General features: G+C 49.3%; 1 protein-coding gene and 1 long non-coding RNA gene across 2 annotated transcripts in view; one reads left to right on the plus strand and one right to left on the minus strand.

Moving 5' to 3' along the window:
• Positions 1 to 15,231, minus strand: part of LTF (lactotransferrin) — a 28,193-nt gene extending 12,962 nt beyond the window's left edge. Inside the window, exons 1-10 of the mRNA XM_032317684.1 lie at positions 15,124 to 15,231; positions 8,852 to 9,015; positions 6,502 to 6,610; positions 5,995 to 6,177; positions 5,544 to 5,691; positions 4,935 to 4,990; positions 3,337 to 3,515; positions 2,691 to 2,865; positions 1,793 to 1,947; positions 513 to 603 (exon numbers count right to left, since the gene is read on the minus strand). Coding sequence (XP_032173575.1) covers positions 513 to 603; positions 1,793 to 1,947; positions 2,691 to 2,865; positions 3,337 to 3,515; positions 4,935 to 4,990; positions 5,544 to 5,691; positions 5,995 to 6,177; positions 6,502 to 6,610; positions 8,852 to 9,015; positions 15,124 to 15,166 — 1,303 coding nt within the window. The 5' untranslated portion in view covers positions 15,167 to 15,231. The remainder of the gene's footprint in view (positions 1 to 512; positions 604 to 1,792; positions 1,948 to 2,690; positions 2,866 to 3,336; positions 3,516 to 4,934; positions 4,991 to 5,543; positions 5,692 to 5,994; positions 6,178 to 6,501; positions 6,611 to 8,851; positions 9,016 to 15,123) is intronic.
• On the plus strand, positions 14,920 to 15,979 carry LOC116576010. The gene is made up of 2 exons (XR_004280016.1): positions 14,920 to 14,965; positions 15,645 to 15,979. It is a non-coding gene; the product is annotated as an uncharacterized LOC116576010 (long non-coding RNA).
• Positions 15,980 to 19,264: the final 3,285 nt, after the last annotated feature.

Genomic DNA, 19,264 nt, shown 5'->3' on the forward strand with positions numbered 1-19,264 from the left:
TACCGGGACGTATCGGTTTGTGAAATATCACTGAGTTGCACACCTATGGGCATTTTCCTGTATGTATATTATACTATACTAAACTCTTCTTTTAAAGATTTTATTTATTTGAGGGAGAGAGAGAGCACAAGTTGGGGGCTGGGCAGAGGGAGAGGGAGAAGCAGACTCCCCCATTAAGCATGGAGCCTGACACAGGGCTCAATCCCAGGACCCAGAGATCATGACCGGAGTCAAGGTCAGACACTTATCCAACTCAGCCACCCAAGTGCCCCTAAAACCTTTTTTTAAAATGAGAAGGAAGAAGCCAATCCATGCCAATCTATGCTCTGTCCATGCTCGATCTATGATTCTCAACACAGCAGGTAAAAGCCTCTTTCCTTTATCCTTTCCCCCCAGTTCTCCTGTTTGAATGCATCCCCCGTCTCAGCATCTCCACCTGGACCCCACCCGGTGGGCTTACTCCTCCCATGGCCCAGACGGAATAAACCAGAGAAGACACTCCCCCAACTTACTTTGGTTCTCTGCCAAGACAGGCACCAAACCACACTTGCCCGCAACATAGATAAGTCCTCCATCCAGGCTCAAGGCATCAGCTTTTCCTTTCTGCAAAACCAAAGCAAATCGTCAGCAGCACACAGGAAGGCTCTCTCCCAGCCCATCTGTTTGTTTTAGGGTCTCTTGGAGCATGGCTACACGTCGGAGAATGTCAGGTGTTCCGATAAAGCAGCAGAAAGAGACAGGGGTTTGTGTGAACAGAGCATCCAAGGAAAGACTATGGGCACTACTGATTCTCCACCAGCCCTCTATGCCTTTCAGGCTGTCACTTCCAGCACAGATTTTCTGTCCTCCAAGCACTCTTGGGACACCCTCCCGGACCAGCCTCACTCACGGAGGAAATGCATGCGAACAACCGGCCTGGTCTGTTCTCATCCCGTTGGCACCACACTCAAAGAGCTACACAGAAGCTGTTCCACATGGGGGAGCCTGGGTGGCTCAGTGGGTTAAGCATCTTCCTTCGGCTCGGGTCATGATCCCAGGATCCTGGGATCGAGCCCTGTGTGGGGCTTTCTGTTCAGTGGAGAGTCTGCTTCTCCCTCTCCTTCTGCCGCTCCCCCTAAACCCCCCCCCCCAATCAGTAAATTTAAAAAAAAAAAAAAGGCTTTTTGACAAATGAGCCAAAATGACTGATCTGCCTCACCCTGGAAATGAACAAGCCTGCACGCCAACATTGGAACATGGATTCATCAAGACTAACTCCCTCTTTGGCTCATTAATATTTTTTTTTTTTTTTTTTTGGACAACTCTCCTAAAAATAACTGGAGACGTGGCTGAAGATTTCAATTCAGGGATGGGGCACCGAGTTATAGATAATAATGAAATAAGGGGACTAAGCAGAATAGGATCATGGCTAAACCAAGCCACAGACACAGGAAAGAGACCCTAACATCATTTTTTAAGTGTTTTCAGAGACTATGTTCACGTGGGAAAATGGCCACGACGTATCCGTAAGTGACAAGGACTTAAAGCCTATGGAACAGGTGCAATCCGGGATGCACACGTGTACCCAGGAATCCGGGGGTAGGGAGCTCTCAACCACTGAACCGCGGTGTAGCTCTGCTAGTGGTGTCCGACATGCTACCTGTCTAGGTTTCCTCGGTCCCCTGCAATAATTGCGACAAAGCAGGCTTGGGCGGGGTGGGGGTGGGGTGGAATGGCCACCAGAAGCAATTCTGAACGGAGCGCGCAGCGTCCCGGGGCCCCGGACCACTCCTGGCAGAGCCCGCGCCCCTACCATGACCAGCGCGATGCAGTCCTCGCCGCTGGGCGCTGACTCGCAGCTCACGGTCCCGCCGCTCGCACGGCTCCACTGCTCGCACTTGCGCAGCTCCTCCGGGCCCACCGCGCACCACGCCACCCGCGCGCGCCGCTCTGCCGTCTCCGAAGCCTCTGCTCATGGGAACAAGGCCGAAGTGGGGTCCAGAGCCCAGCGGGGACACCCCGGCGCCGCCCAGCGCCCGCCAGCCCAGAGAAGCGCCCGGGCACCTGCTGCCCTCCCGCCATCCCTCCTAGACACAGCCCCTTCTGCAGGCGCGCTCATAACCGGGCTTCTCATTTCCGTTCCTTTGGAGACTTCCCCGGTTTCTAATCCACCCTTCGAGCCTTAGTGCAATAACTCATCTAATGTCTCGGTCCCACGGGACACAAGCTCCAGGACACAGAGATAGTGGCAGTCCCAGGAGATGGCTTAGGGTACGTTGAGCCCATCCCCAGACTCCCCTCGGGCAGTCACCACTTCTAAGGACAGTGCAGAATCCTGGTTCCCCCCTCAAACTCCCACCACCCAGGAGAGGAGCCACGACTGAGCTGGCTCACTGTGGCATCCGCCCCCTCCCCCTAGCAGGTGCAGGGCCCCAGCCCAGACTTGGTGTTCACCAGGCCCTGGGGGTTCATCATGCCCTGGCTTGGTTGACAGGACACTGGCCTCTGCCTCCAGTGGAGAAGTGACCTAGGCTCTAGAGCAGGGCCGCACTGCCTGAGAAGGGAGTGCAGGGTCCTTCCTGGAAGGTCTCCCAGGCAGTTTGCAGCCCCTGCTGCCAGCCTGCCTCCCCACCCCTCACCCCCCTACTCCCTCTACCCCTCCACCCCAACCCCCAACTTCCTCACCCAGGTCCTGCCCCGGCCTCACTCACTTTCCTTCAGGCTCTGGAAGGCACTGATGAAGTTGAAGCCAAGGTACAGCTCAGAATCTATATTCGAGGGGATCCTCAAAAACCCAAGGGCGGAGTCTTTGAACAGCAGATCCTTCTCCCCTGCAGGGGAGCCAAAGAGCTGGAACGAAGATGACTTGTCTTTCCCAAACTTTTCCTAATTCGGGAAGAGTAAGAATCACAGTCTCAGTGTTAAATAGAGAGGAAAGGAAAAATATCAGGTTGAAAAACAGCATCCGGAGCCCGGGGATGATCCTTGGTTCTGTTCCTCCTGCGTAGGGACCAGCGCCTTCCCTGTGGCAGGAGTTCAGCTGTGGCTTATTTCTTAGAAAGCTGCTAGGGTCCCAGCACCTTAAGGTCCTGAGAATACTGCCCCATCCTCCCTCTGCTTCTGCTCCAGCCCACGAGACAATGTTCATCAGTAATGCTGGAGAGATCTTGATTGCTTCTGCTGTCTAGAGCACCGCCGAGGTAGGCAGTTCCTTGAATGTGTCACCTTTTGGGAAGAGAGGCTGCAATAGGACTTCTGGAACAGCAGGAAATTAGGGAAGGAAAGCATCTCCCCACATAAATCCAAGGAGGTGTGGAGGGCCTCCAGGGGTGGGGGCGGGGGACGAGGGGTGGATACCTGTGCCTTCTGGAGAAGCTCCCAGATCAAGTCCTCCTTGCCATCCACACTTCGGGCCACAACAGCATGAGAAGGGATCCGGGCCAGGTGACAGTCCTGAAAAGCGTCCACGGGCTTCCGAATGTTGTTTAAGCAAAGCAGTTCATACTCGTCCTGGTCAGCCTTGTTTGGCAGGTTCTCTGGAGGAAGGGCAAAAGTAAAGGGGAGCTCAGATGAGCCTCGTGGAGGCACTAACCATGAGCTTCCGCCAGGGGAGACATCGGAGGCACTCTACAGAACTGGGCGGTGAGAAAGGCAGTGGATTGCTCCAATGCCCAGAAAGCCTCGGGGGCTAGCCCAGTGTTCCTCTGGGTCAGACAGGCTGCTCCGGGATCAGGACTGCTGCCTGGCTGGTCAAGAAGGCAGAACCAGACCCCATCTGTTTTCATGGCAACTCTGCCCAGAAAAGGGCCAGCTGGCAGAGGCAACCCAGGTAGCCATCCTGGGGGAGATGCCTCACCCACCTCTCTAGAAAGAATAAAAATTACAAACACTTTTACGGCGAGAGATACAGTTGAATCACTTCCCAACGCTGGGTGCTATCTAAAGAAGGGGAAAGACTGTTTTTATGAGGGAGTTCGGCCCGATTTGGAAGTGCTGATGTATCTCATATATACGTCGCTTCCGAATATATAAAGTGACAGGAACCTGCCCAACTCCTCTTATGAGATTAGTACAACCTTGATCTCAAAATCAGAGAGAGAAGTACAGCAGAGAATGACAGCCCTCTTGTCTTTATGAGCATAAAAGCATCAATCTCAAATATACATTAGCTAATTCAGTCTAACAGAGTATCTTAAAAAACTAGCAGATCAGGATTATGGTTTGTCAGTTTATCCCATTAACAAAAGAATGGTCAATCATCCAAAAAGCTAAAGCAATGTATGCCATTAATGGAGAAAAGGAAGAGAACCATGAGATCATCTTAATTTTAATAGATGCAGAATAAGTATGTGTATGTCCAACATCTACTTGTGTTTGTTTTTTTTAGTTTCAGAAAACTAGTAATATGGAGAACTTGGTAAAGTTCTTGACCTTGACAAACGCCATCTATTCCAACAACTACAGCAAAATCCTACTAACAGAAGAAAATGAAAGCATTCGAATCTGGTAGACACATTCTGTGGAGCATTCCTCAACAGACAGAACCACTGAACTAGACAGACCCAAAACACAGATACATCTCTGGAACAAAATGCTGGGTGGGAAATCTGGGCAGCAGCATGGTTTCTAATGCTGTCTTAGACGTCTGCGGTCTTAAAACGCCAAAATACAAGGGGCGCTCTGCATTTTGCAAGACCCCATACGTCTCGAAGGACCTGTGTCAAGTACCATCGCGGGGCTGTCTAGGAGGAAAAGAAAGGCAGTGGGTATGGGGGATTTAAGGGAAAAGGATTGTTTAAAAGAAGAAATAAAAGGAAATAAAAAGAGGCATGTCCTGTAGGGAACCCCAACAATAGTGTGCTAAGAGATGAGGCATCCGATTAGCTCAATACTCAGAATTATGGTAGAATAAAATAAAAGGAGCGAGTACCCAAGGCTCTCCTCCTGCCTCTTACCAAACACCGTGCTGTCCCTGACAAAAGCCACATCTCCAGCCCCTTCCTGCAGACACCTGTGGAATGAGAAAGCACGGGAAGGGTCAGCACGAAGCGGCCCTCCCTAGCTTCTTCCTCGTGCCTCCCAGGGGAACAGGGTCCCGGGGTTTGTCTCCTGTGGGCGTCCGACCCACAGTGGTCAAGGCTCTGAGGCTTTGGAGCACCCCCTCTGGGGAGGGAGCAAGAGCCACGTCCAGGTAGATGGTGAAGAAGAAGGGCTCAGGTGCTGGCCAGAGACCACCCCCCTCATCTCCGGTGTTAGGGGCTGAAAGGGCAAAATGGGTCTTTCTATATAAAAGGGTTTGAAGACTCTACACCAGAAAGTAAAGTCTGAGTATCTTGAGGACACCACCAGACTGGTGTAGGGGTGAGGGGCACCATGGGGGAGTCCGGGGGTGGGGGCTGGAGGGGCATGTTCGCCGGGCAACGTCAGTGCCCTCTTTCTACTAAGTACTTCTGTCTACACTGCAGCGGGCCCGCCCAGCAGGCTGAGCTGTATTTGGGGCCAGAGAAAAGGCTTCCTGGGCTGAGGACGTGTGGCACTCAGGAGAAGACGACCTTCTCACTCACTTGAAGGCACCAGAGTAGCCAAAGTACGGTTCCTTGGAGGAGCAGGCACATTTATTTCCCCCGGTCCCCGCACACAGGCGACATAGGTTGGGGTACCGTTGCTCATCCGCGCAGGGCACGCAGCTGGCGGAGAAGAATTTGGCCGCAGCTGTCAAACACAGAGAAACAGACCACATGGGGTGAGCCAGCCCAGCCACAGCACGTCACACCCCCCTGTGTCGCTCCTGCGGGCAGAGAGCCACTTCCTCTATCCTTGCTGGGCAACCTCTTCGTGAGGCTGGGAGCTCAGAGATGCCCTTGGCCGACGGCAGACTCAGCTGCCTCCTTCCAAGGGCCGCTGGTGCAGAGAGACCCACCTTGGGCCCATCACACGTGTGTACCAAGCGGCCTGTGTGTGCAGCTGGGCTGGAGACCCCCGCCGGAGAGGCCGTCCGTCCCCCAGCCCTCTCACCTTCCTCAAGGGGCTCAGGTGGCCCTGCCCAGTTCAAGAATGGACGAAGGGTACCCATCGGGATGTTCCATCCAGCGGACCTGCCAAGGCCTGTGTGGCAGGACCTCAAGCCTTGTAGTTGGTTGAGCTGAAAGTTGGTGCCCTTCTTGGCTATGGCCACAGCATAATAGTAGATTCGTTGCTCTGCAGAGGGACAGAGAGAACTGAAAGCTCTTAACCGGATAATTAAAAGCCTTAGAGAGAGAAAAACAGCCCACCTTGACCTTCCCCGGGTGAAAAGGGGAGCTGTAGGCTACCTTTTCCTCTGGTCCACTCTGTCCCCCAGGGAGCACACGCATGTCCTCCCTAACTGGGGGGGCATCTGGCCCAAAGGGCCCAGGACCTCTGACCTCTGCAAGTGGAATGCTATCTGAGACCCCACCTCTACAACGCAGCCCCTTTGACTACACGGAGCCCAGGGCCAAGACCAGGGCCACCCCAGCTTCTGGGTCTCCAGGGAGAACTCACCTGCTTGGGTCCCATACACCTCAGCTACTATGGGTCGCAGTTTGTTGGGGCCCTGGCCAGCCTCATACACCAAACCACCATCCAGGGTCACGGCATCTGCCTTGTTTGCCTGAAAGCAAAGAGGCCAGTCAAGGTTCAGAAGATAGCCTACCCTAATCCAGGCCACTCAGTTCCAGGATGTCACAGGTCTTTGTGGCTAGAAGGATCTTCCAGCCATATCGCTATATTCTCTTTTTTGTAAGAACCCCCTGCCCGTATCGGTCATTCATTTCATTCATTTATATCCAAACTTGTTTATTCGAGATGCTTGCTCCCATCTTTTCTCTATATTTGGTTCTTTTAAGTTCCTTTTTTATCGAAGAGAAAATAGAACTATTATGCTATCTTTAAATTATCCTAATAAACCATGTGCATTCTCTTTGGCATATTACTTCTTATATACTTACCTATTTCTTTTTATTTTATTTTGTATTTGACAGAGACAGACACAGCGAGAGAAGGAACACAAGCAGGGGGAGTGGGAGAGGGAGAAGCAGGCCTCCCGCCGAGCAGGGAGCCGGATGCGGGGCTCCATCCCAGGGCCCTGGGATCATGACCTGAGCGGAAGGCAACCAATTAACGACTGCACCTTTATATTGGCAATCTGGTAGAGACAATATTTGGTGCACTGTTTTACTCATCTAAAACCGCATGACATTTGCTTACTCCTGCAGTCTTTATTGACTTCGTTGACCTCCTCATATTTTAGGATAGTGCGGTTGTTCCATGGCTTATCCAGTAATTCCTCAAATGTTCAGCACTTTCTTTTTTTTTGCTATGATATCTATGCTTTTATGGATCGCTTTGTCCTCATAGGTTTCTTTTTTCCTTCTGATGATCTGTCACCGTGGGGTAGGCATCCAAGGGTGGGAATCACCCAGATGGTGAGCCTGTTTATCTTCATGGCCCTGGCCACTGTTGTTTTTCTGCTTTCCAGAAGATCCGTAATGGCAATTTAGAATCCCACTGACCAGGAAGATCAGTTTTGCTATAAAATCACCAGCAGGACAGGCTTTTGTTTTACTGCTATTACTTTTAAAAATGTAAGTGCTAACAGATTGCTTAGGTGTATATTCCTCCGGTTACTAAAGGGAACATTTCGTATTTTTAGTAATTATGCATGCCCTCCTACTATGAGCATGCTTGGCTCATATTATTTTTCGTATAGGACCCTACCTTTCTGACCAGGTTGAATTAATTCTTTATGGAGTGTACGGTAAATAGGAACCCCTTGTCAGAGCTGCTGCATATTCATTCTGGTGCTTTCTAAAATTTTTGGTTGAATGTTTTCAATGGCTATAAATTAAATTTTTTATGTTTTTTAATCTGTCAGTTTACCTCATGATTTTGTTCATTGCTTAAAAGCTACAAGCATTCTTGTCCTCCAAATTTCTGAGAATTAACCCGTCCCTTGGTTCTTCAAAAATGCGTGTTCTGTTTCCAATGACATCATTTGATGTATGGTTTCTAGAACTGATTTCGAAGGGGGTTTTATTAAAAAGGCAAATTCTGTGACCCCATCACAGGTACTCAGTTGAATAGGTTAGAACAAAGTCTAAGATTCTGCATTTTAAATGAGCAATGTATGCTGGTGCTGTTTTTCCCCAGGCCATAGTTATAAAACAATAGCCTAAAACATTGTTTAAGCTAGATCTTTTACCCCTAAGTACTGTTCTGATAACTCTAGATATTATTAGAAACTTTGACACAATTTATCCACTCTGCTAGAGTCAAGTGCCCACAACAATAGCACAGGGAAGGGACACAGAACATATATGTTGAGTGAATGAGTAGAAATTATTTCAGTAGATCTTATATCTTAAAAAAACAAAAGGAATCTGCGATCATCCGGAAGTCATGATTCCCTTTTCTCTCTCTCTGAGTATGTTTTGCACAAATGTCCTTCCAATGCCTGGTGCCCTGGCCAGCCCTTCCCAAGCCCTGTGGTCCGGTAACGACAGATCAGCTGATCTTACTTTGTTCAGGGTTCGGCGGTAATGATCTTCTGGAGGTTTTACCTTTCAGAGGAACCCTGATGTTGCCTGTTCATCCAATGTGACTACTTCTGTGTTTGCAACACTCTTCTTAACAATTTGTGTTGCAACCCCAGATTCCCCACCTTTCGTCTCTCAACTTTGAAATGTTAATATCTTCTCTCAAAATGGCCCTGTGTCCTATAAGGAAGGAGCACTCCCAACTTACAGATACCCAAAAAGAAAAGCAGAAGTGGGGGGAAACACCTTTTCTATTTCACTCCATTTCATTCCCTTCATTCAGTTTCGTCCCACCCAAACACACGGCAGTGACTTACCTTGATGGCCTGGATACATTCTTGGTGGGAGGTTCTCCTTGTGCAGGAGACTGTAGGGCCCCCCACTTTCTTCATATTCCGTTGGAATTTGGAGCATTTTGCCAACTCTGCTTTTGATATGATGCACCACCGAACATTTTTCCTAGGCGCGGCCAGACACAGTCCTGGGAGAGAGAAACCAAGGAGTCAGGGTTCGAGCACTGCCCACGGGAGACACCACCTCACCCTCTGACAGGGTTTTCCAGACTCTTCCATCTCTCTGCTCCTCCCCTTTACCCCTCACTCAGTGCCAAAGTTAGGCCACTGTCCTCGAGTGCAGATGTCTTGATGGTCTAATGAGCATTCTCTGCTGGCCAGAGGGCTGTGACTCTCAGTAAATGAAAGGAGATGGTCAGAGCCTCTGGATTATTTTCTTTCCTGTACCTGACACATTTCCTACCTCTAGAAAATGATGATGACCCTTTGCATCCATTTGTGAGGTGCTCCCACCTGCTTTGACCCACTTGAAGTCAAGAGGTAGGCAAGAAAGGGATTATTGTTCTTGTTTTATTAAGGTGGAAACTGGCTCTTGAGGAAACTAAGTGATTGTCTGCTCAGCGGTGGCAAAATCCAGCCTAGAATCCAAGTCCCTCTAGACTGTTGCTTTGACAAGAATATCCCCAGATGATGCCCAGGCAACTAAAACACACCCGAATTCTTTTCAGTAGTAGTGAGTGGTGTACCAAATGGGTCAGTGCGTCTGAGTTACCACCTTTCACCCTGTATCAAGAAGACTGGTTCTCCAGCAGAGACTGCTTTGTTAGTAGAATCTATGCAATTAAGAATGAGGCTAGACCAGATTTGCTCACATCCCTTAAAAACCATATCATTGAAAAACTTACAGTGAACATTATATTATAATGGTGAAAGACTGAATGCTTTCCCCTAAGATCAGGTATCCACTCTCACTTTTTCTATTCTACATAATACTGGAGATCCTAGCCACAGTAATAAGGCAAGAAAAAGCAACAGAAGACACCCATACTGTAGCGAAAGGAGCAAAACTGTCCTTATTTGCAGATTACATGATCCTCTACGTAGAAAATCCTAAGGAGTGCACAAAATGCAATTAGAACTAATACACAAGTAAAACAAGGTCACAGGATACAAGATCAGTACACAAAGAGCAATTCTATTTTTTGCATATAGGCATTGGTTGATCCAAAAATGAAACTAAGTATATAATTTCATTCATAATAACATCAAAAGTAATTAAATGCTTAGAAAAATATTTAACAAAAAAAATGCAAGATTGTTACACTGAAAATTATAAAACTTTGCTGAGGGAAATGAAAGAAGTTCTAAATAAGTGGAGAAACATTTGTGTTCATGCTTTATAAAACTCAGTATTTTTAAGATGCTAATTCTCTCTAAATTGATACAAATAATCAACACAAATTCTATTAAAATTCTGGCAGGCCACTTTTTTATTTTTGGAGGAATTGGCAAACAGTTTTGAAAATGTATATAGGATAAGTAAATAAATTGATATAAAATAGCCAAATTAATTTTATATAACTTATATTTATAATTTTTCCATATAATTTATATTCAATAGTCAAAACGGTTTTGAAAAAGAACAAATCTGGAGCAATTTTGCTTCCTATTTTCAAAACATTATAGGGGTGCCTGGGTGGCTCAGTGGGCTAAGGCTTCTGCCTTCAGCTCAGGTCATGATCCCAGGGTCCTGGGATCAAGCTCCGCATCGGGCTCTCTGTTCAGCGGGGAGCCTGCGTCCCCCTCTCTCTCTACCTGCCTCTCTGCCTACTTGTGATCTCTCTCTGTGTCAAATAAATAAATAAAATATTTTAAAAGATTTCTAAATATATATTAATATATATTTATAAATATAAATAAAATAAAATCTTTTAAAAAATTATATAAAGCTACAGTTATCAAGAGTGTGATGTTAGCATAGAGACAGACATATAGATCAATGAAAAAAATTGAGTCCTGAGTGAGGTAAACCCTTACATTTACATTCAATTGATTTTTGTTAATGGCACTAAGGCAGTTCATAGGCAGAAGGATAGTCTATTAACAAATGGCGCTAGCACACAGGTAGGCTCATATAAAGATTAACTTAGAGCCCTACCTCACACCACACACAGAAAATTAACTCAAAGTTGGATCATAAAATTTAGTGTAAGAGTTAAACAATTATACTTTCAGAAGGAAACACAAGGGGAAAACAATGCAACCTTGGCTTAGACAAAGTTTACTTAGCTATGACACCAAAAACACAGTCCATAAATGAAAAAATAATTGATAAATTGGGCCTATCAAAATTCAAAACTTTTGTGTTTCAAGGACAGTTAAGAAAATACAAACACAAGCAACAGCTTGGGGGAAAACACTTACAAAGAATCTTGACAACTCAGTCAAAGACAAATAACCTAATCAAAAAATAGGCAAGAGATATGAACAGACATTTCACCAAAGAAGATACATAAATGGCTAATAAGCACATGAAAAGATGTTCGACATCATTAATCATCAGGGAAATGCAAATTAAAAGCACAATGAGATCTTCATTTCCCACCTACTGGAATTAGTTATAGTAACTAAAACAGAGAATAACGTATGGGTAAGGATGTGAAGAAATGGGACCCCTTGTACACTGTATAATACTGGAGCCACTTTAGGAAATAGATGGTCAGTTTCTCAAAATGTTAAACAGAGAGTTACCATATGACCCACAGCAATCCACTTCTTAGATAAATACCCCAAAGAAATAAAAATATATATTCACATAATGACTCCTTTATGAATATTCATAGCAGCATTATCCAGAAAAGCTCCCCCACCCCCAAAAATCTAGAAACAACCTGAAGGTCCAGGCACTGGTGAATAGCTCAAGAAAATGTGGTACATTCACACAACAAAACATTATTTGGCAGTAAAAAGGAAAGAACTAGTGGTATGGGCCATGATACAAATGAGCTTCATTTATGCTAAATGAAAAAGAAGCAGACACAAGACACTACCTATTGTTTGATTCCACTTGTGTGAAATTTCCTAAAAGGCACATCTATAAAACAGAAAATAGATTAGATCGCCTGATGTGGGGGTGAGAATGAGAAGTAACTATAAACGGACATGAAGAAACTCATTAGGGAGAAGAAATGTACTAAAACTGATTTACAGTAATGGTTGTGCCACTTGGTAAAATTACTACAAATCACTGAATTGTACATTTAAAATAGGTGAATTGGAGGATATGTAAAATATACCTCAATAAAGCTATTGCAAAACAAATAAACAAAACCCACTTGTTGGCAAAAGTCCCCTTCCCGTTTGGATGTGCTTTAGAGAAGAATCAGCCCTCTGCCATCTCCGGCATAATCAGACCCATGCATAATTGTGAACCATCCCCTGTATAATCAGACCCACCAAGATATTTGAGGCTCCCAGGCAGAGTCAGAAGGGGCTCAAGGGCAGCCATGTCCCAAAAAATCCCAGGGGATATAATCTATCATGAGGCTGTCATGCAACTGTACTGCCATAAAATCAGTGGTTCAGTCAGTTAAGCCTTTGTCTTCGGCTCAGGTCATGATCCCAGGGTCCTGGGATCAAGCCCTACAACGGGCTCCCTGCTCAGTGGGGAGCCTGCTTCTCCCTCTCCCTCTGTCCCCCTGCTCATGTTCTCCCTCTCACACTCTATTTCAAATAAATAAATAAAATATATTTTTTTAAAAAATCAACCAACCATGTCATATTCAGCCACTTGTGACCCAGTAGCATTTACTGGATGCCCTCTGTATACACAGCACTGTGTGTCATACAGAGGAACATGTAAGCAGAGAGGACTAGATCTTACCTCCCTTCTGGAGAGGGATAAAGTCAAAAAAGAGGAAGCTAAGGACGATGAATGCTCTAGAAGAAACAATACCAAACCAGAAGTGAGGTCCCCATGACCTCAACCAGTAATCAGGGCAGTCCAGGAGAGTGAGAACAATGGCCCCAATGTTGCAAGCACCTTTTATGCCAGGCGCTTTGATCAGCACCTCACGCCTTCTCTGTCCATCAGTCCTCCAACCCCCTGTATTGTGAGTGCTTCTAACACCCTCATTTCCAGGTGAGAAAATAGTAGCTTTAGCTATTTATGTGGCTTGTCCAAGTTCCCCCCAACTAAGAAGTATTGGGTCTAGGATTTCAACCTACAAAGTCAGACACAAAACCTCCTGCTCTTACCACAAAGCTAGCCCGCCCATTTAGGTTGGTCAGGTTAGAGACGGACCACAGTGGAGATGGAGTGCGTAAAGGGTTTGGGGTCAGATCATGGAAAGCCCTAGGTGCTGGTCCAAGGAGGTCTTATTCCAGAGGGAGTAGAGCTCTCTCTTGGAAGAGAGCAGAGATAAGAGCTTTGCTAAGAATGGGGAAGGGGTAGACTGAAAGCAGGGAACCAAGCAGAAAAATATTGGGAATGGACAAGGGGCAGGAATAGTGGGGTGGTGTTAGAAATTAGCTTGACTACAGATGCGACCAAAGGGTGTAGAGGAAAGGCAAAACAGAAGACCATGCTTCAAGGTGGGGGAGGACATGAACAGCAGCAGGAATGGGAAACCCACAGGCAGAGTTGGTTTCTGCCCTTGGGAAGGGCTGAACCAGGAAACTCTATAACGGACCACAGAGGGGTTTTTCAAGATCCACAGTCCTAGCCCCCCAAACACCAGGGGCGGGGTCGGAATGCACCACCCACTCATCCCTCCCAGCCACCTCCGAAACCATGGGTCCCCCTCAAGACCATGTGCTCTCTGAAGCAGGTCTGGGGCTGCCCCCTCCTGTATCCCCAACCCCACACCTGAACTCTGTCAGCCATTCAGATGCTGCCCCCTGAGCCTGGATGGAATCTCCTTCAAAGTACGCATCCCCTGATTGCTTGTGTGCAGACAGACAGTCCTCTGACCTCCAGAGCAGGGACTGGGATGGAGCTACTCTTCTCACCCCACCCAACCTTCACCAGCCAGGACGCCCATGGGAGCAGGGCAAGGACCCCCGAAAGCAGGGGTCCACGGCAACCCAAGATTCAAGTGAATCCTCAAAATGGAACCCAGGGGTGCAACTCTAAGCCCAGATCCTGCAGCACAGCCCATGACCTCCTCCAGGAAAGCAAGGTTTCCTGCTTCTTGGTCTCTCTCAGGTGACCCCAACCCTGTGCTCTGCTTCCAGCCGGCTATACACAGGTCAGGGAGCAGAAGGCAAGCTGGTCCTGAGCAGTTGGTCCTGGCAGACCCAATCCTGCCTCAGAGAAGACAGGGATGACAAGACCCATAGGAATTTAGAGAAGGAAACCAGAAGATGGGGACAGGGATGGCTTCGTGGTCCCTAAGGTTGGGGGTGTACACTCAGTGTGTTCTCTGTGGTCCTTTTTCACCCAGGATTCTCCCAGCTGTGAGTACATGCTCTAAGGCAGGAGGAGGCTGACCCTGGCTGGCAGGAGCCAAGGGAGGGAGGGGACATCTGTCCTTTTCCTCCGACCCCCCACATACTGCCTAGGCACTGATACCTGTCACACACACACACACCCAACTGCGGGGAGCCCTGCCCTCACACATTCCAGTCACTGATGTCCATGACTGTTGAGTGCCCTGCGCACACCCCAGAAACTATTTCAGATAGTCCTAGCCTGGATGCATTTAAAACCAGGAATCAATCATTTCTCTCTTAGACTCTCTGAAGAAGGGGTCCCCTCAGGAAGGTCTGTGCCACCACCTCTGCCCTTCTGGGAAGATAGCTGGACTTTTTTTTTTTTTTTCAAGTGGGCTCTGTCTTGCCCAAGTTACACAGTCCTGGCAGGAGCTGGGTTCTGAACTCCAGTCTCCTGTGTGTCTTGGGCAAGTCACTCTCGGTCTCTGGATCTCATTTGCCTCCCACCTAAAAAGCCTGCAAGAGTACTATAGGTACCAAAGGTCCCAGTGGGACACAATGGGACAGGGTCGCTTTGCGCTCGCTGCTCTAGGGACGCTTGAGGAGGAGCCCGCTCAGAAGAGCCCTACTCTGGCTCCTCCCCAAGCAGGTGGGCGGGACCCGACCGCCTCCGGGCTGCTGGAGCCGAGGCATAGGGATGGAAGGGTAGGGGGCACGGGGAGTGGCGGGGCGCAAACGCCCACCCCACGGGGCGCAGGGGTAGATGGTCGAGGGGAATAGTGGGGACGCAGGCATCCAGCCAGCGGGCGCGGAGACCAAGGGCGCCCACCTGGCGGGGCGCGCTCCCAGGTACCTGCACTCACCAAGAGCCCCGAGAAACAGCAGGGCAGGGAAGACTAGCTTCATTCTGGGTCCCTGAGGCGACTCTGGCGAACGAAGGCTCTGCCACCCCCACCGGCTCTGCCCCGCTTTATCCACGGCTTGGTGACCTCACGCGGTTTGCCCCGCCCTGTGGCCCAATACGCATCCCCTGCCCTGCGCTCTCGCACCCCTCCTCCGCTAGTTCCTTGAGGCCAAGAAAGGGGGGCAGAGGGGGAACAGGGGAGGGAGCAGAGAAGGACCGGTGCCCCAGCAGCCTTAGCGCCTTAAGAGAGGAAACCCAGCCCACAGGCCACCTCTGTGAGTCCCCGCTGGTGCTGCCTGGTGACTGGGGACTGGGATGGTCTTTCTCTTTTGCAAGTTGCAAGTCCCTAGGGACTCGTGGCCTGCGAGTCTTGTCCTTTCTTGGGTCTCAGAGCCTCCTAGACCACTGGACACAGAGCAGGGATCCCAAGGTGAACATTTGCAATCATCTGAACTGTGAGGCTCGCCTTTCCTTTCGCAGATGAGTCCCAAGTGCCTGGGAGCCAACTTCACCTTGGCCAGCGGCCAGCCCAGAATTCTGCAGAGGACCCAGCTACCTGCCCAGAGTCTGCCCCAGGCCACCCATGGGGTCTCTCCCTGTCCCACTGAGACCACAGTACAGCTCCCAGAAAACAGAGCTAGAAGTCTCAGAGGAAGCGACCACTGCCCAGGGCCCAACGGCTGTCACCTTGTCCCCTCATTTGTCAGTGAGAAGCCTGTCTTAACACTTGCGTAGTTTTTCTTTTGTTTTGTTCCGTGGCAGTATGAGGTGGGAGATGAGAACCTCATTTTGATAAATGTCATATTTTGTCAACATAAGCTGATCTTATTTCAGGAAGGTGTTTGTAAACTCTAGGATTCTGCTACTAAGAATATAGCTTGTAAATGCACTCCCATGCTGCACAGCGGCTCACATATGAGGATCTTCAGGGCCACACTGTGTATCATTAACCAACTGGAAGCAAAGTCATCATCCATGGCTTGGGGGTGTCACAGAGTGGGCCTCCTTGGGACCCTCAGGGGAGATGGTGGGGCCCCTCTGCCCCAGGCATGAAGACTGTCAAGGCACAGAGTAGCGTCTGATCAGGTATCCTGCTTGCCTGGGGGTCAGCAATAGAATCACCAGCTGGGTTTTGGAATGACAGATCCAGCCCCTCCTATTATTTGGAAACATAGTGTCACAATGTTAAAAGTTGCTTTCATCGATAATTGCAATAAGCGATTTCAAAAATAGTGAAGAAATACAAAATTGACTAATTCTCAGGAGTGCTGAAGCATCTTGGTACCTAAATTAGCCACTCAGCTCTGCCCTTCTACAATTATTAAAGAATTAAGAAATGTCACCACCCATGTGTCTGTCTCTCAATGCAAATTTTACAAAGGGTGGCTTGTAAAGTCAGGGGCCTCCGGAGCCTCTTATGTCTGTTACAGCGTTGGTAGGAACACCGAGAACCTGGGGCCACAATCAGGAGGCTGAGCTCCAGGGATAGGCCCTGGAGGCAGGACCGGGATAGGTCGGGTCACAGGACAGACTGCTTGTATGCTGTGTCTGTAGGGCATGGCCCGGTCCCAGGCCAGGGATGTGCTCAGCTGGACACCTGCAGAGCATGGCTACTCCAGGGCCATCTGCAGAGGAGGTGGACAGAAAGTTGGAGTCTACCCAGGAGACAAATGAAGTTCGACAGAACTATCATCAACATTCATTCTTCATTTATTCGTGCCAGACCTGGTGACTTCCAGGAGGGACATGGAGAAGAGGGGTCTGTCCTTGCCCTTGAGAGTTCACAGCATTAGTGAACTCTCAAATGGTTGGGGGCATGCACAGGCATACCCCTCAACCGCACAGACGCAGGAGCATATACAAAATCAGGGTAGGAGGAGGAATGACTGACCAGTTCCCATCATGAAGGTTCCAGAAAGGTTCAAGGAATAATATTTGACTTGGGTAGCAGGGGGAAGGGCTGCATTTCCACAGGAAAAATATTCAGGTAGAGGAAACAGACAAGAAAGGACCTGGGAGCGTGAGCACTCAGTGACCAATTACCTGAGCACGAAGATCCACAAAATGTCAATCTGGGCTTTCTGGTCGGGGCCTTTCCTTGGAAGAAGGGTTGACCAAGTCACCTCCTCTGGCCTGAGCTCCACACCAGGTGTCTATCTGCCTCTGGACAGTTCCCCCTGCAGGTCCTGTGGGCGCTGGAATTCAGTGCACCTGAAATGCACTCATCCCCCCACTCATCCTCCACTCCAGCCCTGCACCTTCTCGCAGATTTCCTACCACCTTCCACCAAACCCTCCAAATAAACAGCCTCCGAGGGGTCCTCAAATCCTCTGGCCAGCTAGCCCTGTCCGTGTGATGGACACCCGATGATCAATATTGGTTAATGAGTGAAGGAGCAAGGAGGAGGGACAGAGCACGAAGGATCCTGCTTGCCATCGTCAAATCTGAAAGAGGGGGAGACCCAGGGCTGGCGAAGCCAGGCCTCCCCAGAGTCTGTGTGCATGGAGCCCACTTTTCCCTTGGGCTCAGCATCAATCTACATGGCTTTCTGAGGGACCAGGAGCTGAGCCAGATCTCACAGAGCCTGCAGGGAAGTAGGCTGTAGGTTTCGCAATGCCAAGGCCGCGGCATGGCAAAGAAGGATGCTGACGGGACAAACCACCGTGTAATGCCGGGGACTGGTGTGTGGCAGGCAGATGGCGGAAGCCAACAAACTTCTCCCGCATCCTCACTCCTTCTCCATCCCCGAAATTCACACAGGGACCCTCTGCCAGCTCAAGGACTGGCCCAAGCAAAGCCCCCTCCCAACAGGTGCACAATTAGCCCCACTCCCTGCCCTCTATAGTGCCCTCCAGCTTCAAACCCCAAGGGGGGCTTTGGGAAGGAGCTGTGGATCTGGGCAGAGCCAGCTCTAGAAGGAATAAAGAAGGAAAGGAGTTCTTCAGACATCTGCTCAGCGGGGCGTCTTTGGCCCACTGGAGACCACCAGCCGGGTTGCCCGCCCCTGCCAATGGTGGGAGGTTACTGACTTGCTAGACAGCCACTTGTTAAATGTTCAGGAATTTTGTGGCGGGTTGTTAAACCGTTGGTAGCTTGAACTCATTCATGGCGGGAGTATTTACACCATGGAAATGAGCAAACGCTGTGAATCGGGGCATGTTTCTCTCCTGGAGAGACAGTTTATAGAACATCACGCCCCGGGCTTGTCACTGCGTGTGAGCAGTGTGCCCAGGTCAGTGTGGCTATATAGGGCAGGGGGTGCCCTCCTAGGAGAAAGACAAGGTAATAACCTGAAGCATTTGGTTGGCACTTTGAACTTCAAATGGAGCTGCCAGTGACTTTGTCTCTCATGGCTCAGAGAGCTCTGGAAGTCATGGTTATTGCTCTAAAATCAGGTAAACTGAGGGTTGCCTGCAGTCACAGTGAGTAAGATGCAGAGATGGAACTGCCAGTCCTGAGTCTCCCCCTGAGCCCACAGCCAGGCTATGCTCCCCAAGGAGGCCCAGAACTCTCCCAGAGCTCAGCATGCAAAGGCTGAGATCCAGGGACAGCCCTAGCTCTTGATCTCAGCAATAAGGAAAGCCCACAGGGAATGACCCCCTTGTGGCTCCAGGTACCATCCAGCCCCTTCCACATGTCAGCCGTGGCTCTTGATCCTTGTGGAAGGACCGTGACTTGCCTCCGCAAACCTGCTTTCCGAATGGTGAGAACCAGGCAAAGCAACTCGTCCGTGGCCACGCCACTGGTCAGATCTAGAAATCCGCCACTGACCCCTGATGGTCAGTGATGGCTGTCCATCGGCCATCCCTGATGGCTTTCCCTGATGGCTGTCCATCCTTCCTTTGCTGACCACCCGGAAGAGAGAGCAGAACGTGAACAAAACTGAGGGTGAGGTAGTTCAGAGCTCTCCGCTTCTTGGCTAGGGTGATGGTCAAAATTTCCAGAGCAAGGTCCTCCAGAGCAAGGTCCCCAGAATACTGGGCCCCAAGTGGGCCCCTTGCATATGGTCAAAAGCCCTGGTGAGACTTCAGGAATGTCTGTGAGTGGTGGGGGCCGAGCTGAAGGGTGGCGGGCAGGAAAATGGTGGCTTTATTAACTAA

This window comes from Mustela erminea, chromosome 1 (assembly GCF_009829155.1).
Source record: "Mustela erminea isolate mMusErm1 chromosome 1, mMusErm1.Pri, whole genome shotgun sequence".
NCBI lineage: Eukaryota > Metazoa > Chordata > Mammalia > Carnivora > Mustelidae > Mustela > Mustela erminea.